Genomic DNA, 26,027 nt, shown 5'->3' on the forward strand with positions numbered 1-26,027 from the left:
CAATTGTTTCTCAAAACAGGCACACACATGGCATTAACATTCACAGAATAATTTTTTTTGAGTCAACTATATTTTTTTACAAGCAAGCTGCAAAATTTTTCTATTTGCGTAGTGTGCCGCAAGCAAAAAAAAATATTTGAGAACCACTGGGTTCGAGCGTTGAAACTTAACTATGCTGCCATCGCAGGTCACACATCTGGGTTCAAATCACATTCCCGCCACCTTACCCAGGGTCTAACTATGAAGATTGCGGGCCCTTCCGAAAAATGGTACTTCTATATATGTTGTTAGATGACAGTGGTTGAATGTCATATAACTAAAATAAGAAGAAGCAGGACAACAATTGTTTTTCATTAAAATGAATACTTGGAAACTTTTTTATGTGACATTATCATGCCTCCACTCCGATTGGGGCTCTGTACAGGAAGTTATTGATATGCATGAGGTTACTAATATTTTGGAGAACTGGAATACCTGACCCAATTTACCACACTTTGGGTGAGATATGGGGTGCGTGGTGTTTGAACTGAAGATCTTCAACTTGCAATGCTGACCTTGTTAATTCCAACACTCCAACCACAGCCCCAGGCAAACAACTTAATGCTGTAATGTTACCTTTTTATACATGTATAAATGTTATATACTTTTTGATTAAATATAGTGGATATCAAATATTTTTGTTTTAAATAATGCAGTATATGTACATATAAAATATTTTTTTTAATATTTCAGCGGCTTGTGTTTCTCTTCTTGAAGAGACAAGTGGGAGAAAACATCCTTCAGCTAGTCATGTTAAACAATTAAAAATTTGTTTACCAACTTGCACTATTATAATGCATACTGTTACAAGTCAGGTACTATGATTTATTTTTGTATTATAACTTTAAATGAAAATGTTTTGTACTTTTGTTACTGGGTGAAATTTACTGTTCATGGCATTTTGTGTCGGTTTACCTCGCCCTCATTTGTGCAATAATCAATATGGTGAAGTATTATTTCTGCACGTTTTGGATGTGATTACTGAGGATTGAATATAATTTTAGCTTAACCATTCCCATATTCAGTGGTCAGTCCAAGTTTGAAATGGAGATAAATAGCAGTATTTCAACATTGTGGACTTCTAATAAAACAATTATTTATTATGGAAATAAAGACTGTGAAGTCATGGATATTTGATCAATATTTGTATCATTAAGAAATTTGTTGCATCTCATGGTCATGGATATTTGATCAATATATGTATCATCAAGAAACTTGTTGCATCTTATATTATTTGCTAATGGTTTGCCATCTCTGATAAACACTAACAAATTTAGCTGTAATTAATCATGCTCTTGGGTACTACTGTAGTGTGTGTACCAGGTTAGGCCATTATTTTATTCCGATCCTCTCTTACTTTAGTTCTATTACGAGTTCGGGGATTGTCTGTGTTAGCAAAGTGAATATACCCCCTGCCCATAAGTTTCAGTTCCTTTATACAACTTGATGTATATTAGGCGAACAAAATTAGTTACCTCCATAATGGTACACACACTTCTGGAGTGCCTGTTCTTGCATCAGTCCAATGTTTATCACATTTTAGTGAAAGAACAGTTTAATTCATCTTTTTCATATTTTACATTCAACTCGACCAATATTTATTTTCTTATCATTCAGGTTTTTAGACAACAGATGGTTACATCTGATTTTATATCAGAACTAGGCTGTCTTCTGGCACATGCAACAAAGTTCCTTCAGCAACAATCAAAATCAACTGGCATAGGTGCAGCGTTGGGTGAAGATATTTCACAACAATTTGTAAGTATAATACTAGGATATATAACATAGCTTGGTAAAATGTTAATGCATCATGCTAAGCGTTAGGAACATGCTTGTCAAAGCAGTTTGCATCATACTTCTATATTGTTTCCCATGGCGTCAGGATGTACACATATTGACCAAATCTGTTATTACACTATTATTCTTGTTCTGTATACTCTAACCCTAACTTTTTTTATATATTTCAAATATGTTTTTAGATTGATTCTGTATTATCAATCGTAGAATCACTCTCTCAGCATCTTTTAATAATCACTCAACATGAGGAGGCAACGATGCAATCACTCATCCCAAGACTGATTGTTTTACTTGGAGTTTATAACCGTATGTATTTTTTAAATTAATTTTCTGCACAGAAACTTATTCGGAACTTAAAAAAAAATTTATAACGCCATTTTAAATTTGTATCAAATAAATTTGTATGATACTTCAGAGGATGGGAAAGCAGTTTGCATAAAATTACTCGACGATGTCTTGGGAACTTTACTCCATCATCGAACTATCTCACGTGAAGAGGAGGAGTGGGAAGAGAAAAAGAAAGAAAGAGAAAGCTTGAGTTCTCGTTCTTCTTCTCGGTCAGCGAGAAAAAGGTGAGAAAAGCGTTATTGTGTTCATTACACAGTTGTAGTGCTTTGACTTGCTGTTAATACCAGAGAAATTATTTGCAGCCTGACCACTGGTATCAAATGGAAAATGTTAGCTCTCATTTAAGGTCAATCAGACATTTAACAGATTCCATATTCATGGATATCAGTGGCGCAGACAGATGGGGGAAATGCTGAAAAAGATGCTGGTAGCGTGTTTGCATTTTGTTAAAATCGTCAATACTTTCCTGCAGCATGTTATTCGGGCCCTAAACATCTTTATGTCAGCATTTTATTCCACCTATATCATGAATCCCCTTCAACATGTGCATGTCTTGTGCCATAAGGACGACGACAATTGGTTCTTTGTCCTCACACAGAACTGAGAGTCCAGTGAGAAAAACAAGTTATTATTTGATCATAGGCAATGTAAGGATAAATAAAGGAGTGAACCCGCAATGGAATAAGTTTCCCAGATTAGGAACTGGAATATAGAATACTTGAAATAAAACGAAATCACCAAAAGTTTTGTTTTACGGGGCCTGACAGACTAACAGGCAAGCCTTGACTGACATATACATATTTGAGGGTATATTAAGCACAAACAATATAAAAAAAAGCAGTGTAATTTGCTACTTTTCGAATTTCTTTATGAAAAAAAATTCCGTCAGAGTATGATATGATAAAAACACTAGCATAATCTTTTTCTGCTGTTCTACAATGCTAGTTTTTTATCGAATCACACTCATTGAATTATTTTTTATCTGAAAAAAAAATACAAGGTGGTTGAAAATTATAGTATCTCGCTTTCACCACATGTGCTCTATATATCTTCATATCCAGTTGTTGTTAGTTGTGCTAACCATTAGAAGTACATGTGAGGTGGTGAGAAACACTCTCACATTATCACCCAGTTTTTTAACTCTCACGTCACATTTAACAATACAATAAATACGAGTTTACTCGCTTTCTCACTCAAAATTGTCATCTTTTATTTTAGGAGAGATCTACCAGATGAACATGGCTTATGTGATCTGATAATTACGAGTTTGATACCAGAATATCAACCAATATTTCTTGGTCATGATCCTCTACCTGCATATGGTGCAAGATTGCTTTCAACACTTCTGGAATACTGGCCAAAGTAAGCAGAAAAGAGTTTGTTTATCATATAAATCAGGGGTGTTTCACCCTTTAATACAGGAGGGCCAGATACAAATAACTGGGCGAAGCTGCAGGGCGCAACTTTTTTAAGATAGCCTTTCTAGTACTTGCACACACAAAAAATAGTTTCTTTATGTCATTGATCTTACAGCATTATTTCGGGTCATTGGAGAAATAGTTGGGAAAACGCATAAATTTCTGAAAACTGATATTCAAATTTATGGTCACACTGATTTTAAGCGAATTTAGTGAGAAACATGTCTTCATAACATTGTGAAATTTGTTTTGCTAGCTAGCTAGTATGACAGTGGTACTCTGGTACTGGTATAGGCTTTGCAGCGCAAAGGGATTGGAATTGCTGGCATGTACCAGATTAATTAATTAAAAAACGTGTTTCACGGCCCGTGGGTACACCATTCAAAATTGGCACTTCTCGGCGGGTCACACAATTTTTCCATTTGGCCCGCAGGCCACAGGTTGCACAACCCTGATATGAATAGTGCCGCTTATTGTCTGATTTTGGGCTGTATTTAATAATAAACATGAATTGTCTGTTATATGGCTATGTGAAGTACCCCATCATATTAAACAGTTGGGTATACCTGACAATTAATGTAAATTTGTTTAAATGTAAATAAATTAGGTATAAACACTATAAAGTCCATGTAAATAATAATAAAAAGTTATTTTGTGAATGAAATATTAAATGAATGCAGAACTAGATACTTCTCTTTTATTGTTATCTGTGCATTAAAATGAAACCAAAAAAGCATTTATTGTATATCACTAATTTTTGTGATTGTGATCAGAGTAAGAATGCATTCATAAAATTTATAAACTATAGGAATGTTGTACCATGTTACCAACTGTTGATAACATGCACTGAATTTGCTTTTGATTTCAAATAATATCGAATCCACACACATTTTCGATTAAGATCTTGTGTAGCATCACCGTTTTTCAAAAAAAACTTTCCTGCCATGTTTTATGTTGAACAAGAAGTGTACGTATAGATTGTCTGTTCCTAGCTTGCTGGGGATTTAGGAATTATTGTTTTTAAAAAAATTGCCTTTTCTTCGCACTACTGGGCCAATATATTTCCAATTTCTACTACCTTAGAGTGGAAGAAGTTCATTAGTAAAGGAAGACTATAAGTTTATTTATTCCACTTTATTTTTGAGATTAAAAACCTCTTTATTCACTTCAAATATATATTTTTTATAACTCAACTTTTACATCAGTGGTTCTCATCCTTCTATTTCAGACTGATATCTGCAGTTTATGAATGTGGTTTGTTACCGATCATTTTACAAGTATACAGCGAACAAATGTCTTGCGTCCTTGGATCATGTGCACAAGGAATTGTATCTCTATTGATACATGTGTTATATACAAAAGATATCACCATTGCAAATGAACTATATGATAATGGTAATATAAAACTTCCATTTCTTTTTTCCTGGGATAGCCAGAATTGGATAATCTGCTATTCTGAATACATTCTAAAATAATATTTTCAAATATGGGATGTTGAACATATTCTATATTGAAACATGTTCAATAGAATTGTTTAGAGATGAATATTGTTTAAATTGATTTTCCAATTTCAGAAGCTTCTACTGTCAGAAGTTGGGTAAAGTCTCTTTTGTGTCCGATTATTGGGTGAAATTTTGGGGTAAATTTTGAAAATAATTTAGGTAAAAAATTATAAAGAAATAGATGCTTTTTGAGCTGTTTTTCTAATCAAAATTTCAAGCCATAGTCGCATTTTTTTTAAAACATTTTTTCTTCCAGTTTCATCCTTTCAACTTAAAATGCTTATAATATATTTCAAAACCTTTTTTTCAATGCATGCAAATATTTACTTTTTGACTTTCTCCAAATTTAGATATAACATGCCTACATTTTCAGGACTTATTGACCATGTCAACTCTCATTTGGTGGAAGTATCTTGTCAATATATGGAAGCTCAAGAAATGGAAGACTCAAACAATATTTCCATAGCAACAGAAGGATTAACAAATCTTTTTCTGTTATTGAAGGAAATGTTAACATTGGTTACTGGAGAAGTGAAGAAAGCTTTACAGGTTATTTCACAGTATAGTCATAGGGACCTAATACTCATCTTACTAAAAAGGTACTCAAAATATGGCTTAGTGGTGTATAATGATAACCATCTTTACTGTTACCAGTATAGTCCTGATTAAGAATAGCTTTAATGCTTCATATTCACTGACAAATATCAATTTTTTCATACGTCTTGATGAATAGACATTTATTAAAAACGTTATTTCATATCGGAATGTCAATTCATTATTTTTACAACCTGACCAGGGCTAGTAACTGGATGAGGGATCATCAATATTGGAGTTTTTACCCCAGTTTAATATACAAAATCCGTAGAATGTTCTCATTGCATTGTTATGTTCGGTAACTATAAAAGAGGCTGTGGTCCGCCAAATGATTAAGCTGTCTTATCGACTCTCTTCTCCCCCGGGGTAAATATGTAAATCCTATGCTATGTAAAATAAGCATTAGTACATTAGTGTTGCCATGCACTGAATTTTTCTTGCGGAAAGTATTCAGTCATTAATCAGTAGTTCACCATGTATATACCTCGATGTCTTTCTCGATGTGGTTGGATGTTTTTTTTGTTCTTCCTCATCCTTACTTCAAAAATAATTAATTTATGATTGATCACAGGCCAAAGCAGCCCCTGAATCTGAGAGAGCATCTGCTACTGAAAATGCTGAGAGAATGCTTGTCATTAACAAACCATTGACAGAGTTGCAGGGAATTTGCATTCAGTTGTTGTGTGATGACCAGGAGGTAATACAATATTTAAACTGGATTCTTTTGGCAGGACTATACGTACAAAAGTTACAAATTATTCATTTGGGCAGGAATTCATCCATATTTCGTTATTTGGATAGGGAATGAATTTATCTTCAAATGATAGATTCTGATCTTTATTTTACAACGATTCTCACATATTTATTGAAGAATTATTTTTATCTTGCTATGTTTCAGACAATTAAAAGTAAATTTTTATTCGCAGCGTTGAGAATACAATTTTTGCAAGCAGTTTTTGACTCAAATTCCTTTTAGTTGGCTGATTTAGCACTGACAAATTTCTCAATGTTGGTTCAACTCTATGGGGGTGACCATCCGGACACAATGGCTGATGAAAACATGGAATGTTTGGCAGAGGCACTCAGTAAAGCTCAACCAAAGCAACAGAAAATTTTACTCAAGGTTAGATTCAAGTTCTCAACAAAGTGTAATATTACTTTACCATGACATCTTAAAGTAAAAAAGAGATGGTTCTGAAGGTTCAGATAGGGTTTCATAACTATACCGGAAACAGAAGAGCTGACAAGACAGCTTAATCATATGGCAAATGACAGCCTCTTATCTGGTTACTAGTCCATGTCGAGTATGGGAATAGGTAAATACATGGACTTGATAAGAGGTGGTTATGCTAGCCACCCTGTGGCGAGTCTCTGGAGTCTTATGCATAATTATCCTCTTCAGAAAAATAGCACAATCCATTAACTATGATTATTCAAGTAATCAGAGGTGTGAATGCAATTGCGTTTCTAATGATTAGCGTATGCGCCAATGTATTAGTGAAGTGAATGTTTTCATCCATATATTTTAGTCATTTTTTGGATTGTCATCCAATAAAGCCGTCTCAAAGACTTTCCCGTCTGATTGGATTACCTAACATAAATAATGACCCTATTCTGTTCACATGCAGATTAATTACATTGAAACAAGATTTAATAGTTTATTTGAAGAAGACATAAAAAAATATTATTACTTCTTTGTAGATTATAAAACGTGTGGTGTCTTTGAATGAATATCACGCAGACAACGTATATGGGGAAGAGGGGAAAAACGATGGAAATTTGTTGGCTGCATTGCGCCATTTAGCTGGTGATGCAGAACGAAGGGCAGATTCTGTAATTACTCAATTATCCAATGAAATTCTGGCAACTGTTGAGGGAAGACAGGGTCGTGCAGATTAGAATTGATTATATCAATGTAATTTTGATCTTAGATTCTATATTTGTAGTGTGTTTTGTATTTTTGTAATACGGAAATATATATTTTGTGTTTATTTGGGATTCTTTATTCAGCGGGTTCGTGATAGTCAAGACAACAGATTTTTCTTAGTGATATCGAGAAGACCAGAAATGGTGAAAGTAGACGTCACAATGTGACTTTTATTCCATTGTTACATCACAATTAAAGGTTCAGTATTTAATGCAGTAATAATATCGGAGACAAATGTGCAGTGGCGTCCAAGTTCGTCGGGAGTATGAGTTGCCCGTGAGTTAAATGACCCTGATGCATGCAGTGTGAAATAGCGGCCTTGACCACAAGCAATTCATTTGGAATATCAACTTGTATGTGTGGAGTTGGTGGCATGATTGTTATTCTACGTCGGACATATATATTGCTGCTTGGTGTATTTTCATACGATCTCTGAGTATTATATTTATCTATGCTACAAAATCAATTTTTGTTCTTCATAGGTTAACTTGAATAATCATAGTTAATGGATTGTGCTATTTTTTTCTAATCAAGACTGAAACATAAATAAAACGCCAACCGAAGGTAGGAAATTTAAAGCATTTCAAAAGTGGAGTGTAGTACCATTGTAGCGAATGTGGATTGTGACTTATAATGTTATTTAACCCCTTCATATTAATAGTATGTTGCATTCTCCGAAATAGGTCATTTTAATATCACGACAGCAATGAAGCCTTGGTTCTATGTAGCCTTCTCTGTGGCGACCAACTGGATGACGTGTGTTTCCGGTTACGCCGAGCGCTGGAAAATATTGTGATTTCGATGTCTTATGATTTTACGGTATTAAGAGTCAAATCTGTTTTTAATTTATCAGTATTCGAATTGGATTGTGAACATTTGGCATTCAATACATTGTGTGCTTTACATTAGATTTAGATTGTGTGTCTTTCATACCACTATATTTCGGTAGGTATAGTTCTATTCTGTTGGCAATATTGCTGCTCAATGTTTTATATGCGATTTTTATTAAGACAAAAGTAATAATAAAAGCGCAAAGAAACGATAAAAAGCATGATGAAATCTCTCTTTTGTATATTGCATAATAAGATCATCGTACTGATTTTGGTTCCTTGCTTGGAATATAATACTGCTGGTGTTGGTTACCGTCGCCGTTATAATATTTTCTGTCCGCCAATTTTTTCAACTGCTTGATCGTTACTGCCGTCTTGTTGTTCGTTTCAGCGCAACTATACGCACAGAATACCTGCAAATATGCGTAAAATAGGATAGGAGAGATAAGATTTACATATTTATCCCCGGGGAGAGGAAAACCGATAATAAGGCTTAATCATATGGCGAACCACGGCCTCTCGTCCGAATACCAGTTCACGTCGGGTATGAGATTAGTTAGCCAGTTATTAGTTTTCAGATTGGTGGAGGAAGCCGTGACCGACCAGCGGTTACGCGAACTACTCTACAGCGCAAGGAGTCCAGTAATCCTCTCGCACATAATTTACTCAGCATGGAAACCTGCGAACCCACACAGGGTAATTAAAGGTGCCGTGGTGAGCGACGGGTAGACAAAAATTTTGACTCCGACTTCATCTCAGAGAAAACCAATTTCTGATAACAAAAAACTTTCGCGTTCCATATGTGCTGAAACCCGTATGCACAACGTGTGGGGGAATTTTCAAAATCAAATGTGTGTTATTTATCTTTGGGTTATTTCAGCTGGCTTAGTTGTAAACTAAACTAAGAAATTAAATCCCCATAATTAACATTGTTCAATATCCACGAGACCCCGAAAAGCCAAAATATAAATAACGCTAGTTGCAAAATATACACCTTGCAAATGCGCAAAATATTCTTACCCTTCATATAAATACGTTTCACTAAACCTGTTTCTTGTTCTGTTATGAAATACCAGTTTACAGTGAACCACTGGTTCAATGAATTGCCTTTCATAAAACTGTTCTCAAAAGTAATTATATAAATGAATATATATATTTGAACCAATAACATCTATGGCTTCGCTAACGTCCAAATAGTTTTTCCTCATCAAAAAATCTTTTGCATTATGAACAAGACAATGTAATCATATTTCTTACTTTTATAAATTGATTATTAAGTGCAGGCGAAGGTATTCGTCTTGAATCTAGTTCTTTATAATGTCGTATATTATGCTGAATTTTCTTTTCTGCTATATTTGAAGTAAAACGAGTTTTTGCTTCCTCCACCTGTAGAAATGCTCACAAGTTTTGAAATCAGAAATTGTTCTTGTCCGACCAAAGGACGAATACTTGAAGGGAATTTAAGATAGCAATTGTAGAAAGGGTTAAAAAAATTTACATTCATCCCATTTTAGACGAGCATCCCATTGGCTGATAGAATGTGACTCGGAGTAGCCTATCTAACAACTTTTAATGTTTCGTATCTTGGCACAGACGCCATAATCGTGTGATTCTCAATTTTGTTGATTGCGTACCTTGTAGTTCCTACTGACTTGCGTGTATGTGTCAGTATAGTCTCGGAAATAACAAGCAATGAAATACCAAGTAGCCTACAATAATAATTTAATGCGATGGATGCATTTCGTCAGCTGTTTGATGAGCGGAATAACTTTTTTGTCTCGTTTTTACTGTTTGGCCGCTTGGAAGGCGTCTTTACAGAGACCACACATTGCAGGACAATATGTGCGTTATGTTCGATTGAGACAGAACCTTATTTTATTTTGCATATACTGGATCACACTTTTGTTTCGGCATGGTTGAATCGCTTTAAACTTAATATTACTTTCATAAGATGATCCGATTTATACTCAAATGGGGCGAAACAAAGCTTATGCATCGTTGCAGCACAATAAGAGCCAAACTGGTGATTGCTACGAAACAATTGTTTTTTTAAAGGCGACATGAGCAAAATGGCACTGAAATACTTTTGATAAAGAAAAGAAGTACAAGAAAATGTATGAAAATACAAGATCTAAAAAAATTAGAAAAGACCAGAAAGATCCTCGCGTACCATAGGATATGAGCCATTACCATAGTCTACGGATTCTTGAACCCCATATATTGATGTATATTCAATACCAATATGATGTTTCGTTTATACAGGGCTTTTCAAACAGTGAAAAGCTGCTAAGAAGCGTATAAAACAAAATGCAAGGTCATCCCCATGTAATGCTTATAAATAGGGATTTAGATAAATAGACAAAATTTCGTCGACGGCCGACTGTGTAATATATGATACACGGTAAAATAAATCCATCCTCATTTCTGAATTGTTCTGAAGAGAAAATTATATCTTACGAATTTACACAAAATGCTAAAGTTAGAAGTGACTTGCCTTCTGACGCAGTCGTGGTAAGCGATCCACTTGCACGTGTCTGTATTTTATCGGAAGACTTATATCCACATTGTACATGATGTTACGTTGACTCAACCAGCCGGGTTTGTGTTCAGCTACAAGATCCTTATCTTTTTGTATCTCTTCCGGTTTCTGTGCGGAAAGATAAACAAAATTGAAATGTAGTTTAAATTATGCTAGACATTGCAAATTGTATCTAGTGAATTCCCTCAAGGGGATAAATTCTATAATAGTTTATACTTTATCACCAAGCGTTGTGCTTGTGTCTACATATAAATGAAAGGCTACTTAGAAAGCAATCTGATGCGTCAAAAAGACTTTTCTTGCTAGAGCCATAATTTTTGGTTGGTTATAGATACATGGTCCACTACCCCTTAAAATTATAATATATAAAAAAAATATTCCTGATTTTACCTGAACTTCGGGATGTTCTCCTCTGTCATCATGCTTCGCATTACTGTCTTTCCTACCCGTATCCCTATTCATGACCTAATCGCAAATAAAACACTTCGTATTATTGCTTATATAAATATTATTATTGTGTACGTAGAAATAGCCAATCTTAGCCTAGACATTCGCAGATTTTTCTGGACTGATTTTGATCACTGCAACAAAATTAAAGCTCACCGGAAGTCCATTGGGTTAGTCGATTTATACCTAAATTTCGGATTCAGATCAGAAACTTACGAATAGCTCGCAAACCCACGAAAATAAGCTAATGCATGCGCCACAATGCATGAACATTTCAATTGGTACGTCACCGCTGACATTCGGCTGATTAGTCAATGTTGCTGACGTGAACGAGGAAGTAAAGTATCGGGAATGCCCTTTGTGACCTACCACTTTCAAAATAATTCTTCCTTTCTTCTTCGATGGAGCTTCCGAAGCATGTCTTCGTAAAGCCTGTGCTGGAATAGCTGGGGGAGCAGAGGATACTGAGTGATTCCGTGTAAGTACGTGGAAAGACGATGATGTGATGTCAGTTGAAACACTTTCAGAGTCAGGCTTAGTACCTAAAAACATATGGTGAAATAATCTTAAACTTAATCTAATAGCTGATGAAAATAATGAAATTTATATTTTAAATAAACAACTACTGACCAATTTTTTATTTTCATTAATTCACCTTACCGACGGATGCTGCACGTTTGGAATCCCGTTTTTTTCTTTTTCGTCTTTTTCCAAATTTTCTACCATTTGTGGTTACTGATCTCAACATTGACTGATGTAAAGGTTGTGCATACGGACTGCACTTCTCGCTGTCATCTGAAAAATTATTGAAACAAAATTGGTATAAAAGCTCACATTTTGCAGTGAAATAAAATCAAGATTGAAGTTTTCCATTCCATTGGGCGCGGTTTTGTAGTGGTAAGCGTTAGATTTTACTATGGTGGCATCGTACGGTGAAATCTCAGGTTCAAATTTGATGCCAACCATCTTATCCAGGGCGTAATTGGGTGGGTAATGAATCGGAATGATTCTGCTCCTTTAATATACGTTCGGGGGGTTTTAGTCAAATTTGCCGAAGAAAATTTTGCCCAAGGAAATCTTGCTGCAGGAAATTTCGCCGCAAGAGCATTTTGCTGTATATAAAACAAGTATTTGTGATAAAAACAGTTGGGTTTTTGAAGTATCTTTTTATTTAAAAAATATTCGTTATTTAAAAGCCTACCATAACTTAACTGTAAACCTCCTTGTTTTTATCACGAATACTTGGTTTACAACAAAATGCTTTTGCGGCGATTTTTCATGCGGTGAATTTTCGTATGCGGCGAATTTTCCGGACACGATTTATTTTATAGACGTTCGGGTATCGTGAGCGAAAATTTTCATTCTTGAAACTATAGCTTTCTCGAATTTTTTTCCTTTCTAGTTAAAATTAATTTAAGTAAAAAGTAATCATGCTCACTTCCATAATTCTGACTTAAAGTAAGTTGCTTCAACTGCATTACCAACTGCTTTTCTGTAAGTCCGATTAGTCGAGCACCATCAGCATAATGACCAACAACGTGAGCACCTTTATTTTTATTGTATGACTTCACTACTTTCTTGTAGGTTTTTGCATAATATCTTAAGATACATAAAAGCAGATTTATTAATATGGAGTGACCTGACTTTGTACCTAAAATGATGACCTAACCCGAACTTGGTACACACACTACGTTCCGGTGTCCGCCATCTTGGTACGCATACTTCAGGAGCGCCTTTTTTGTAATTGTAACCATTAAAATTTGAAAAACTAGAGCTAAGAAATTGGGAAATGCAACCGTTGAAAATTGTAAATGTAAAAAAATCAAATAAATGTAAGTACGATTCAAATGTTACCCCACAATTTCGTGAGCATCCTTTAATGCTGATTTTTTCATGAACTCCGTCAACGCATCAAACAGTAAGACGTCCCGTTCACGACGCATATCTGATGGCTTATCACCGTGACGTGAAGCTGAAACAATGAACAATAATAGTAATCGTTAAATCAAGTTGACTGATGTGAGATGTAAATTCAGCGTATTATGAATGAAGCCAATTTCAGTCAAAGTACTCGTACGAAACTATTAGCCAGGCCTATTTATAACCATGAACAACTCGACACTCTTTTCAGTGCGTGCCCTTACTTTTTATGGATACCTACCAAATTATGCTACTATTTTGATTCAAGTACATGAAAGCATGAAACTAGCCTAGAAAATAGAGAGTGGTTGCTACCAAGCGAGACTACTTTATTAGTTACTACTACTGAATTAAGAATGTTGAATTGAGTTTAACACTCGTTGTGTTACATCCACATAATACAATAACAAACCAAATGCTTCCAGAAACATTTCAGTATTCGTCATCATGTTTAGAAATTCTTCAAAGTCAATTTCCCCGTTTCCTGAAAACAAATATATATAGTAATTTGTTATTATTAAATTAATGACTGCATGGTGAAAGTGAAATCGCTACGCAATGTTACATATTTTAAGTTATAAGTTGAAAAAAAACATTTGTATTTTTTCACTTGGTGCCGAAACGGACATTATTTAACCTATATATACGTTTCTGAAAATTACATATAGGGTGAGCTTAAAAAACAAAATCAATGTCATTTGTAACATATCCTGGAAAGAACATACCTTTTGTGCAAAGCGTTCTAGATTACTTACGTCAAATAATAGTAGCCAGAAATATAAAATAATAATACAAATATACCATCCTTATCTAATCGCATCATAACGTCGTGGATTTCATCTTCTTCTAAGAAGATACCAACAGATTCCAATGTTTTCTGTAATTCCAATGCATCGATTGTACCACCGCCGTTCTTATCAAACAAATCGAACGCTTCTTTGAATGCTATATGATAAACACATTGTATGTTATTGGACACGAAATGGTCCTATCGATCGAGATAGAACATAATTTTTGTACAAAGCGTAATGGATACCGGAAATCACACACAAACAGAAGTTCAAACGCAAACAAAATTAAATAGTTTATTTTCTCACATATGAGTAATTACGAAATTCATGAGATAGGTTTATTTTTCGGTCACCCGTATATTTGAGCATTGCTCTGTTGTTTCACGATATCATTGAATATGAAAAATGTGGTAACTAATCTAATGCTAAATACGGAATCTACTCATTTGAATTTATATTCAATCTCAACAGTTTTATGCGCAGTTTCTACAATTTTACAAAAACTAATATAATATATATATATATACTTCGATATTGGCATTTTGAAGATACTACATACAACGTATCCTAATTGTTTACAACATGTCGGCTGTGGTAAATATTACAGTACATATTTGTATAAAATGTATACATATATCGTACAATTTTTGTATATCAAAAATTGCGTTTTAAATTGAAAGTTGAAATGTTACGTTAAAGTCAGTTTTCGAATCTTTCTTTAGTTATCTATCTTCCCCGTCCAAACCTACCGGATATTTGCTGTTGAGTAAGAGCTTCACTTGCCGGTGTAAGTTTGTCGATCTGTACATTTTCACCAAGCATGTTAGTGCTTTTTACATGCATTACCGAGTATCTCCTGCAATCATTGAATTATTATTATCTTATAGCAGAAAATTTATTTCGTGTAAATGAAAATTCAAAATTGATGATACCTTGGTTGTGTATCAGCTGAAAGTAAAGACTTCGGTGGTGCTACTGACCCTTTGCGCAGCGACCTAGGCGTGCCAGAGAAACTATTTCTGTGAGTGTCAAGCGCGCCCACCTTAAAACTCCGACTGACTTTTCTTTGTCGAGCTGCAATAATAGTTCAAAATCAATTAAAAATCTCTATTACGGTGTCAACACAACGTATTCTTCGTGATATTTATCTTTAGAATGTTTATTAAGTCACACTCAACCTATTATTGTCCATGGGACAAATCTTGTCCGGGGAAATAGATATTCGCGATGACTTTGAGTTGAAAATAACACAAGTTTTTATTTTGTTTGAGTGGAAAATAATGTTTAAAACCTTTTATTAGCATGCAAGAAGACAGGCGACACGTTTTACTTCCATGACAAGACAATTCAACAATGCTATAGTATGTATATATGAGTATTATACCTGCAATATATTTAAAATCTCTGTAACGCGGATATATTTCAGATAGCTCTAAAAATAAATATCCAAATAATACCTGCCATTGGGGTATCTTGCTCCAACATCGTCGCACGCCGTAGCGGCAGATCGGGAGGTAACTTTGTAGCGCTAGAAATAACAAAAACTAGCTTAGTTTAGGGTGGTTTGCGTAACAACTGGTAGGTTACGCTTTCCCTCACTATCAAGTTCATGTATCTGAAACAAATGACTGGCTAACTAATCCCATTTCCGGCATTGAATGGTAACTGCACAACAGGCCGTGGCTCGCCATATGATTCAGCAGTCTTATTGACTTCCTCTCTCCCGGGATAAAAATTTAAATCCTTTCCCAGTTTAAAATTGTCACAACTTCTTGAAAGAGAGATGTGAACTAAATTTTGGAGCTAGTTTTTTGCCATTCAAGTTTATCTAACCATCGGGATGAGATACCAAATATTCCTGGGAGGACCAACAGAATCTGCCAAAACCTATATTTTATGTGTTTACAAATTAGGTGTTAACGCAATTAGAGGTATTCACCAAGCTAACGTTAGTAAGTTGAATGCAACAAAGTTAGAGTGAAACGCCAATCAAACTTTTGTTAAAGGTTATTTATAGTTACCAATTTTAGTAAGATACCTGACATTTGGTTGGGTGTTCTCTTTTGGTGATGAAACTTCATCTTGATCTGAAGAATCTGGTGGTGGCTGACCAGGACCAGCAAGCAGAACGGCGCCCCGTCTGGACTTCTTTTTTGCCATTTATTATACTTGGTTTTGCATTGTTAAAGCTAGCCGGCTTCCCCAAAAGGAATTTTTTAACGCTGCATAAGGTGAAACTACATACCGTAGGCGAACAAACAAAAAGAAAAACAATGTTTATTAAATAATCAATGGAATATGGGGAATTTGTGATTTAGGATGTTATCAATAGCGTATTATTATGTAACAATGTACCTATTTCTGTTACGTCACAATTTTAGGCAATCGACCACATTTTCAGGCTTCGAAGGTTTGAACGTCTACGAAATGTAGCCTACATATGGGTCGTTTTGTTATTATGTTCTTGTTGTTGGTATTTTTTTTCTTATCGTTATGAAAAATCACCTTCCTTATTAGCTACTGGACCAATTGCTTTGAAATGTATATTGGATATTACCAGATCGAGCCGAGGCTTGAAAAAAGACAACTTGTAGGAGCTTACTTGTTTTTTCTTATATATACTACTACATGTATATCTTTGTTTTTGAATTATCCATTTTGAGGCTTACAAGAAGAAAACAAAGTTAGGGTGTTAAAATAAAGTTTATTAACCCTGTTTTGCCAGTATTTGAATTGCAACTCATTGGACGCAATATAACCTATCACATAAACCGGCGTCTTTGCCTCTGTCCACGCTACGAGAATTCAACAAATCACTAATCTGCCTAGTAGCCTACTTACAGTTTCCAACATGTAGGGGCGTAATGTTATTATTTACCAGGACACGGACATTATTCTAACTGTTATTATTGTTAGGTAATGATAATGTCACAATTTCCCAGTCTAATCGAAAACTGTATGTAACATTTGGAAATACTTCGCGACCTACATTGAATAGCTTCGCGACCTACTGGTTTGGAAGCACTGCTTTGATGGATTCGTTTTTGCGTGCCATTACCAACTTTCATGACCTTTGACCGATGCTGCCAGCTCCGTTTTTGTGCTGTTTAGGGGGACACTCGTTGCGTAGCACGTTCCGTAAGGTTTATACTTGTGCGTTGCTTTGACTTGTTTAAATATATCGCTGTGTGTTAGCGTTTTTTCAACAGCCTTTTTCTCATTTATAGATTGAGTAGAGACTAGCTTGTATATCTGTTATGCATTTGAGCTGCTCTGTTACACAGTCACACAAATCAGACGGAGCTACTTCAAAAGTGATGGTACTGGCAGACTGGATTTTCTCATTCAGTCATTGCACTGGAATACACCGAGCAGGATTTGCCTGATATTTGGGAGCTAAACTGGATATCATTTGGATGCATTCTCAGCATGGTAGACCAGAGGATGTCAAGCTCGCACCCCTCGAACACTCAACAATAATTATGATATTTTTTATTTTATTAAAAATGAAATATTACACAAGTTGATTTGTATAAATTGCAATAATGGTGATATGCAAGAAATTAATAAGTGAATGGCATTTGAAATTTAAGGTAGACTTAATTTTTTGAAGAAAGTTATGTCTCAAATTTACTTTAAATTGGGATCTGGTCTTATTACACTGGCTTTGGTTGCAACAGCATTAAAAAAAAACAATTTCTTTATTCAAATTTGAACACAATAATATTTTGCTCAATTTAAAATTCCCAACATAAATAGGTTCAAAATATATTGCAACAACATGAGAACACAATTCAACTTTCTCAACCAAGAATGCTTAGCAAGGGTACACTTTGTTTGAACTTCACCACAGCTCTTTTTGTGATTGTATAATCACCATCTGAAATATATTGAGAAAAACATACATGATGAATAAGGTGCAATGCAAATTTTTGAATATATTACCTATGTAGAACAGCGAATCATGAATTGTATGAAATGATGGTGATTTTGGGAATGAAAATGATAGCTTTTACAGTCGCGATGAATTGATTTTGCTTTATCAAATAGGACATACCTCAATCACCTCATTCTAAATTTTCTATCACTCATGGAATCACCTTTAGACTTATAAGGCTTGAATATGTTTCTGTTCTCTGAATTTTTGATGGCCCGGCTGACATTTGTTAGTTGGTGGCAATGAGTTCACCGAGACTGTTTTTCCTATTTCACAGTCAGATTTAAACTGCATCATTTTCTCTTCTCACTTTCAAATCTCATATGTTGGATGTACATGAAGTATGAATTCTGCTTTCGCACCTAAAAATTATGTAATTTCTTATTTATTTATTCTTGTGTAAATAAAAAATATAGCTCGATTTGATGTTGCAAGTGACAATATTTAATAGTTGCCATTATACAGAAGTTCAGCAAATTGATATGCTAATCCGTTTTTTTTCTTCTCAAAACTACTGTGTCTTATTGTATTTCCCAAATTTTTTTTTATCTCATTCTAAAATTATATGTGATGTTTCACAGGAATCTTTACCCTCCCTCCCCTTGTTGGACAATTTTTTCGAATGACTAATATTCTCTACCGTTACCTTTTTTTATTATTTCAATTTTTGACTCATTTCAAATGTTGGTGTCGCAGACTTATGATGACCCCTTCTGTTTCTTGCGATGAAAGCCACCTGCTTTAAAATTGCGACTGAATCCGTTTCTGTATTGTATAAGCTGTGCCTTGACTTTGTGTATTATTTCCTGCATGACGAAATGAACGAAGATAAAAAAAAATTAAACACTGAATTTTCCCGCCTCATGTTTTTTTTTCTCTCTCCCAAATGCTACCGTATATGAATATTTATATCACTCCCTGTTTTGTTGGTAATTTTTTGAATGACTAAGTTTCTCTTTGTATCCATTGCTTTCTTTAATTGCAATTTTTACGGTACTTTTGACTCGTCTTAAATCTAGGTGTCGCTGACTTATGATGACCATTTCTTATCCTTCGCGATTTCCTGTCAATTGCAATGAAATCTGTTACTGTAATGCATAGTTTTTTATCTGTTGTGAACTTGTGTTGTGATTTCTGGCACAACGAAATAAACGTATTGTCTATTGTCATAGTTCATGTTTTTAATGTAAATAATATATAGGTTCAGATTCTAATATATAAAATCAAAAAGTCAACGAACATTATATATGTTAAACAGTAATGTCATATCGGTGTTTGAAACTTTGTGTCATTTCACCTTGTATCAAAATATATACTATAATATATGATTTTTTAGAATCAACATGTTTTGTTATTCCATGATTGGACTCTTTAGGCCCAATGCTATATTTGAAAGGTTTGTCATACTGTATTTTTGTGAGGTTTCCGATTACAACCTATATTCACCTTATGTAGTCAAGTCAGCAACATCAAACAGACGTCTTTCAGCCTGTGATTTCGCTCCATAAAGTTGCCATCAAGTTACAATTTCTTCTAATTTAGGTATGGACTATCATTTTAAAGGGCTTATATTACAATAATTTTCATAATTCGGACAAGGTTTTATTTTCGGGGAAACGCGGTAGTAAGCAGTGGCATTGACACAACTTGAAGAACTGTATGGCTGTATGGCAGGTACCGGACTTCAGTGCTACCAGGTATGCCTACTGCAGTACTGGTAGCCGGACATCCTATTTAATATAGTCAGCATAGTATATATAGTACGGTACCGTATTTTATACCTTCGAAAAAGATATTACGAGTTCCACCTGATCCAGTACACTCCAGGTGCAACATTGGCCCTCAACCAAGCAACAGCTCAAATTCGCGAATGAAGAGCGAAACCGCCGCGTCCCCCAAGAGTGAGGTAAAAACAGTGTCTGGCAGCAGCCGTCACGCTCCGATGGTTCGTATGAAAGTCCGTAATTGCGGCATCGAAAATAGCGCACCTTGTGGCGGATCCGCGATCGTAGCCGTTCTGTGTACGCATATCAGCGGATCTAGTGCTCAGCGAACGTCAAGCAATCAATTTTATTTGGTCACTCTGATAGAAACAAAACACAAAACAACAACAAACGGACAAACAAAATACAGAGAACGGGCATAACTTAATAAAAAAGTTAAAAACGTTCAAGTACGTGCCCTTCCACCAAAAACAGTCAAAACACAATAAAACAAAAACACGATATAAAATCGGGCAATACTTTTAAATTAAATTTAAAATGTGAGACGTGTATGTGTAACACAACAGTGGAATAAAAAACACTCGCTGACGTAAAATGGTGATGCTGTGGACCTAGTTCAATTTCATTGCAAAAATAACACAGTGACAAAAAATTGTTACTAAAACAAGAGAGCTATGCTCAAATATATGGACACGTAGCGCCACCCAATGGCAATAATTTTGATGACGTCATAGCGAAAAAAAAAGTAATAGCCTTCTGGAGAAAAATTTTATCTTCAACCACTGAAAATTTCAAAGCAATTGGTCCAGTATTCGAAGAGAAAAGCGACTTTTTAAAAACGTGTCAAAGAACAAGAACAACAACAAGAACAACAAGAACAACAACAACATAATATTGAAACGATCGTTATGTCCACTACGTGTCCAAAAACAAGCTCGGTAAATAGATTGAATGTTCCATAGCAGTCTATGCACAAATCATGAATTGGGTTGTTGGGTTCTTTTGACGTTTTCGATTAGTTCAATTTAAAATCATTGTATTCGTTCCAAATCTTCCAACATTAATATCGAGTTTCCACGAACGACCACCAACAGGTGCAGTGGTCCCATCTTTTCTGCGCTCTGTCCCATCATCCACACCTAGATTCATGAAAGAATCGAAATCTTGCGAAACTCTCAACAGATTGTCCACCATTTAACTTTAAATCCATCTTTTATCCATAAATTTCTTTAATTACGGTGGATGGGCTTTGCTCATGTTGATATTACGCGATACAAATACCGAAACATACAGCGCGTAGCATTCTCTAGTCTTTTCAAGCAGACACGTCAGCACCCGACCAAAGTAGGCAATTGTGAAAGTTTTATGGGTAACGGTGGACTGCGGTACCTGATCTGATACTACAGTAGTGACTAGGATCATTTGGTATTCCAATTCACGTTAAAACTGAATCACGGAGCATGGATCGTCGTCACAGGACCTGGTAAAGCTAGGACAAAACGGGTACCGTTAACAGTACCCTGATACAAGTAATAATAAGTTACCTGAATGATTTTGTTACATTCCGATATATTTTATTATTTCGAAATTGTAACAAAAATAGGGATTAAATTAACCATAAATATAAATAAATAAACAACAGGCATTTCTCCATCTTTTATCTGCAGAATTCATTTTATGTTTTTTTTTTTGATAAATTTTTGTTCAAATTTGGTTCTTGGACCCCCAACAATATGCAGAAAGCGCGCAAATGGAAGAGTTGCGACGGTCAATGGGGAGTTATGAATTGACAGAAGTAGCGGTTTACCAGAGGCTTGAAGTCTACATCATCGAAGATGTGGAAGTAGTAATATCTATAATATGAGATAGATGAAGCTACATTTGGTGGATTGCAAAGATTTTGCACGTCACGCATGTGGGGCCTTCGTACAGTTCTGACGTCAAATTTTACACATTTTGTCGTCAAGCTGAAACGTCATCTAACGCTCTTCTACATTCGTGCTTCAGAAAATTAGATCAATAATTGGCAGGCTTGTCCATGGGACATATTTTTCTGCCCCATTCCCATCCCATAGAAAATATGCCTGTCCCACCCCATCCCATGGGATTCCCATTGGAATAAAATTCAATAAAAATTGTCGAATTTAGGTTTAGCATCTACTAAACAGGACTACATGTACGAAGAGAAATGCAAAACAACAAAATTTACGGACTTTGTTAACTTTATATTCATAACTATTATACATGTGTTCATCAGCCCCTTCACGAAGTATATATATTGTTAATGCTGAATATATTTTGCTCTTTATAACTAACAAGAGTGCTATGCTCAAATATATGGACAGGAAGTCCATAATAAATTGTTTTACATCATTTTCTCGAAAATCATACGGTTTTTGTGTCCTACGTGTCCCATGGGAAATACAAATGTGTGCTGTCCCATCCCATCCCATGGGACGTTTCCTCTTCTTCAGTGCGAATTCACAAATGAACTTTTCAAATGTTTGCGTAACTGAATTGTTTCCCGCATATTTCGCATTTCAAATTTCTTTTGCCTGAAAAAAGAATACCTAATGAAATTTAAACAAGGTTGGTTTCATTTGGATCTGAAGACTATATATTATAATCGCGAAATGACAATTGAGATGCCCCTTACTTACTTGTGTGGGTTATGTAGTGTTATTTCAAATGATCTTTCCTTGTGGATGTTTTCCTGCAAACATTGCATTCAAATTGTCTTTCATTAGTATAAATTTCACTATGTGACTGCTCGTCATTTTTTAGTCGAAATGCCATTCCCACATTTTTCACAATTGTGTGGCTTTTCGTTCGAATGTACCAGCTTTATTATTGATAGTTCGCCTTCGTTTAAAACAATTTTCGACATATTTTACAAAAAAAAAATTCTACATTCAAGTGTACATTCATATTATGTATTCTTAAATTAGACATCACTTGGTTGTTTTATCGCATATTTCACATTTGTACTTTGTCTGCTTAATATGATTTCGAGGTGACCGTACATTTGAACCCGTGTGTATATCCGCGGGTTGAATCTATATGCGGGTGATAAAACCCATGGGTAAGGGTTAGTATGGGTTCAAATATCCGTAAAACAAAAAAAATTTCCATAGGTGCAATAGTATGCAGATGTTGGCTTATATGAAAATCTAAATACCACTTTGCTGAAAATAGATTACCGTCAACATTTATTACTTATCGATCTTAAGATCGGTAAGTATGTTGATAGATATTTGTCTGTCTGTCTGTTTGATGAACGCGATATCTCACGAAGGCGAGGTTGAATCTGTTCCAAATTTTGCATGTGCATTCATCATATTTCGGACCAGAAGCCTATTGATTTTGGATGGGTGGTAAAACCCATGGGTTAGGGTTAGTATGGGTTCAAATATCCGTAAAACAAAAAAAATTTCCATAGGTGCAATAGTATGCAGATGTTGGCTTATATGAAAATCTAAATACCACTTTGCTGAAAATAGATTACCGTCAACATTTATTACTTATCGATCTTAAGATCGGTAAGTATGTTGATAGGTATTTGTCTGTCTGTCTGTTAGATGAACGCGATATCTCACGAAGGCGAGGTTGAATCTGTTCCAAATTTTGCATGTGCATTCATCATATTTCGGACCAGAAGCCTATTGATTTTGGATGAATTATGTGTATATTACGCGAGTTATTAATTAATTAGTGATGGGACACTTGGTGTCACTATAGAATCATGAATCGAAACCGCAGTTACGATCGATAGGTCTTCGGTCTCTGACCGATATTCTCGTTTTGTAACTTGCAGGAAAGAACAATAAAAAACAATGAAATAAAAATTATATACAAGATAAGAAGATATATTAAAAAAATCTTCATGTGAGTTTTATTTAATGTTTGATTAACATTTACCCAAACAAGCACTAATTTTGCAGTTGCATAAGTTTATAATTCTCAAAATTATATTTCTTCGGACTCTTTGCTGACTTCAGCAATTGTGGATCACGTTTTATTTTTTTCCGAAAATTCACGACACGTTCCTTTCATAATGAAAGCTCACTTTTCATTAGTTGTATGAAACATCCTTCCACTGCGCATTTAGTTAGATGACATTACACTAAAAATGCGTTCACAATAAGCTGAGGTTCCGCGAATTGAAAGCACAAATGAAACTATTTTGAAAACATTTACACACTTAAGATTAAAGCTTTTCAAGATATAGTACCATTTACTCCTTGTTGTTTTGCATTCTGTAAACAATTTAGTGCTTTGAATCATGATAATTTTTTTTAAATGAGTGCAACTTCATCAAATACTTCATCCATATTCAAATTAAGTTTGTCTTTGAGCTTCAAATGCTCTACAATTTTCATAAGTGTCTGATATTTTGGAGAAAGATTATTCAAAAGAGATAATTTTCCAAATGTTGAATTTTCATCAAAATCAATTTATTTATACCAAATACGTTTTTTCACAGTTGAGAAATAATCTAACTGTTTAGGGGCCACAGATAAAAGAACTAGCTCGAGCAACAGTGTGTTAAACCACTCAGACTTCACACAGCTCTCCAGCAAATATCAGCTTCCTAGCGAGCGTATTTATATATAGACGGTTTTAGTTCTAGATAATTCGATAACATACTATTACACAAGCATTTACGAAAACAGCATTGTTGGATCAAAGCCATTATATAATGGCTCTGGTTGGATTTGTGGACGTCATAGAGACCAATTATACGTAGAATTTTCAGTTATTGACCGGTATTTACTCAAATCATGGAGTGTTGCCATTTTTGGAAAATTAATGTAATAAAATTGTTATTTCTTTGGTCATTTGAGCCGGACCGAAGCGAAATTAAAATGAATAATTAAAAGCTTGCAAACACATAAACGGAGGCGATTATTTAAGAACGACGTTGGGAAGAATAAAGGACAATTAGCATCTTTTCCAGATGCTGAAAAGGACAAGGACCTAAAAGCTTAATTAAGGATTGTCCTCTGAAATGAAGGACGGTGGGCAACCCTAATAGCTTCTATCCATTTGTCTAGGTTTTTCTGGGCTGAATTATAACGTTCTGATATTACCGACTCGCGCTTTCGAATCAAAGACAGATTAATTATAAGGCTAACCACGACTTCTTGTATGGCTGTCACTTGTCAATCGATCCGTGAAAGTTGGTATACTCAACCTTATAACGATTTGACCTCAGTCTATACTACTCAAATCATTCAACAAGGCTACTAAACTTCTATACTAGCCTGGTCGACTGTGGAAGATTTTCGTCTCGGCGATAAGGAGTCATCATTCGCTGAAGACTGGAGCCATCTTTTGATTACTTCACGCAATTTTATCCGATCATTTAAATAAATATAGATAAAGCGACAAATAACATAGGGCAGTAGTAATTATTAAGCATAATAAATTAAACCAAATTGCAGGTATTGTTGTACTTTTTACGATTGGCAATGAGTTAGTGTAACCCTAACTTAGTTACACTTCAATATACACTCAACTATTGGGGAATTTGACGAAGGTTATATGTTTTATTTTCATTTAGTTAGACACACACGATGGAAAATATCAAACCATTGCAAAGTACCTAATAAATATTTGAAATATAATACAGGACCTTACATATGAAATCGGACCCTAACAAAAGTTTATCAAAGGATGTATATCAAACCATGATTATAGCCTTTAGCTTTTCAGTTTCACAATTGCCTAATCATCCTGTAATTCAACTAAAGTTAGTTGTTGTAGCAATTGAATTGTATGTTTTTTTTCGCTGTTTGTCTTGCCTTTTGCCTATAATCACGGCGGCAATGGTTTTGAAACATTTACGTTTATTTTCAATTTATGGTATACTAATCGTCAATTTTTTTTAATCAGTTAAGAATCCCGTTTAACTCACTAAAATTTTGCGAACCTGAGGTAAAATAGTTGCAACTTTCGTTAGATAATAATTTGACTTTCTCGTACAAAACAGGATAAAATAGTAATATAATAGTCAGTTTAAATGATAAAATTAAAAATATATAAAGATAAGAGGATTTTTTTCCTGAGTTGGTTCATTAATAATGTTTCTGTTGTTTATTTTTTATCTTTTATGTTTGCTTCATTGTTTTTTATGTGCTACTGATATGTTGTTTATCTATTCTTCTTCTAAGTTAAATTATTAATCGTAATTCCTTGCGGTTGTCTGGTTTCA

The 26,027-nt window shown here is 34.7% G+C and overlaps 2 protein-coding genes and 1 long non-coding RNA gene across 4 annotated transcripts in view; 1 reads left to right on the top strand and 2 right to left on the bottom strand.

Moving 5' to 3' along the window:
- The window catches only part of LOC120330441 (serine/threonine-protein kinase ULK4-like), a 28,902-nt gene extending 20,315 nt beyond the window's left edge, over nucleotides 1-8,587 (top strand). The window contains exons 20-29 of one of the 2 annotated variants that reach the window (XM_078118908.1): nucleotides 733-854; nucleotides 1,657-1,797; nucleotides 2,019-2,142; nucleotides 2,252-2,408; nucleotides 3,403-3,546; nucleotides 4,831-4,997; nucleotides 5,478-5,653; nucleotides 6,270-6,395; nucleotides 6,675-6,821; nucleotides 8,309-8,587. In XM_078118908.1, coding sequence (XP_077975034.1) covers nucleotides 733-854; nucleotides 1,657-1,797; nucleotides 2,019-2,142; nucleotides 2,252-2,408; nucleotides 3,403-3,546; nucleotides 4,831-4,997; nucleotides 5,478-5,653; nucleotides 6,270-6,395; nucleotides 6,675-6,821; nucleotides 8,309-8,335 — 1,331 coding nt within the window. In that variant the 3' untranslated portion in view covers nucleotides 8,336-8,587. Of the gene's footprint in view, nucleotides 1-732; nucleotides 855-1,656; nucleotides 1,798-2,018; nucleotides 2,143-2,251; nucleotides 2,409-3,402; nucleotides 3,547-4,830; nucleotides 4,998-5,477; nucleotides 5,654-6,269; nucleotides 6,396-6,674; nucleotides 6,822-7,399; nucleotides 7,690-8,308 lie in introns of those variants that run through there. The other variant, XM_078118907.1, reaches the window with a different exon arrangement.
- A 23-nt stretch (nucleotides 8,588-8,610) lies between these two features.
- On the bottom strand, nucleotides 8,611-16,444 carry LOC120330477 (uncharacterized). Its single transcript, XM_039397437.2, has 14 exons — nucleotides 16,191-16,444; nucleotides 15,610-15,680; nucleotides 15,085-15,226; nucleotides 14,902-15,008; nucleotides 14,163-14,306; nucleotides 13,774-13,845; nucleotides 13,296-13,413; nucleotides 12,880-13,040; nucleotides 12,102-12,236; nucleotides 11,811-11,983; nucleotides 11,385-11,459; nucleotides 10,950-11,102; nucleotides 9,713-9,841; nucleotides 8,611-8,868 (listed from the first exon to the last, which is right to left on the bottom strand). Exons 1-14 carry the CDS (start codon nucleotides 16,310-16,312, stop codon nucleotides 8,713-8,715), a joined length of 1,758 nt encoding a protein of 585 aa, XP_039253371.2. The 5' UTR covers nucleotides 16,313-16,444; the 3' UTR covers nucleotides 8,611-8,712.
- A 1,449-nt stretch (nucleotides 16,445-17,893) lies between these two features.
- Nucleotides 17,894-20,031, bottom strand: LOC120329898 (uncharacterized). The gene is made up of 4 exons (XR_013479749.1): nucleotides 19,871-20,031; nucleotides 18,736-18,895; nucleotides 18,253-18,451; nucleotides 17,894-18,032 (listed from the first exon to the last, which is right to left on the bottom strand). It is a non-coding gene; the product is annotated as an uncharacterized LOC120329898 (long non-coding RNA).
- Between the last annotated feature and the right edge of the window lie 5,996 nt (nucleotides 20,032-26,027).

Source organism: Styela clava, chromosome 12 (genome assembly GCF_964204865.1).
Source record: "Styela clava chromosome 12, kaStyClav1.hap1.2, whole genome shotgun sequence".
NCBI classification, from domain to species: Eukaryota; Metazoa; Chordata; class Ascidiacea; order Stolidobranchia; family Styelidae; genus Styela; species Styela clava.

What these genes read in the sequence shown, in the direction of transcription:
- LOC120330477 (XM_039397437.2), bottom strand. Translation starts at nt 16,312, where the DNA reads ATGGCAAAAAAGAAGTCCAGACGGGGCGCCGTTCTGCTTGCTGGTCCT. An exon ending in TCAGCTGATACACAACCAAG is followed by an intron (nt 15,009 to 15,084) that starts GTATCATCAATT and finishes CAATGATTGCAG; the next exon opens with GAGATACTCGGTAATGCATG. An exon ending in TTTAAGTCAGAATTATGGAA is followed by an intron (nt 12,237 to 12,879) that starts GTGAGCATGATT and finishes ATAATTTTTCAG; the next exon opens with ATGACAGCGAGAAGTGCAGT.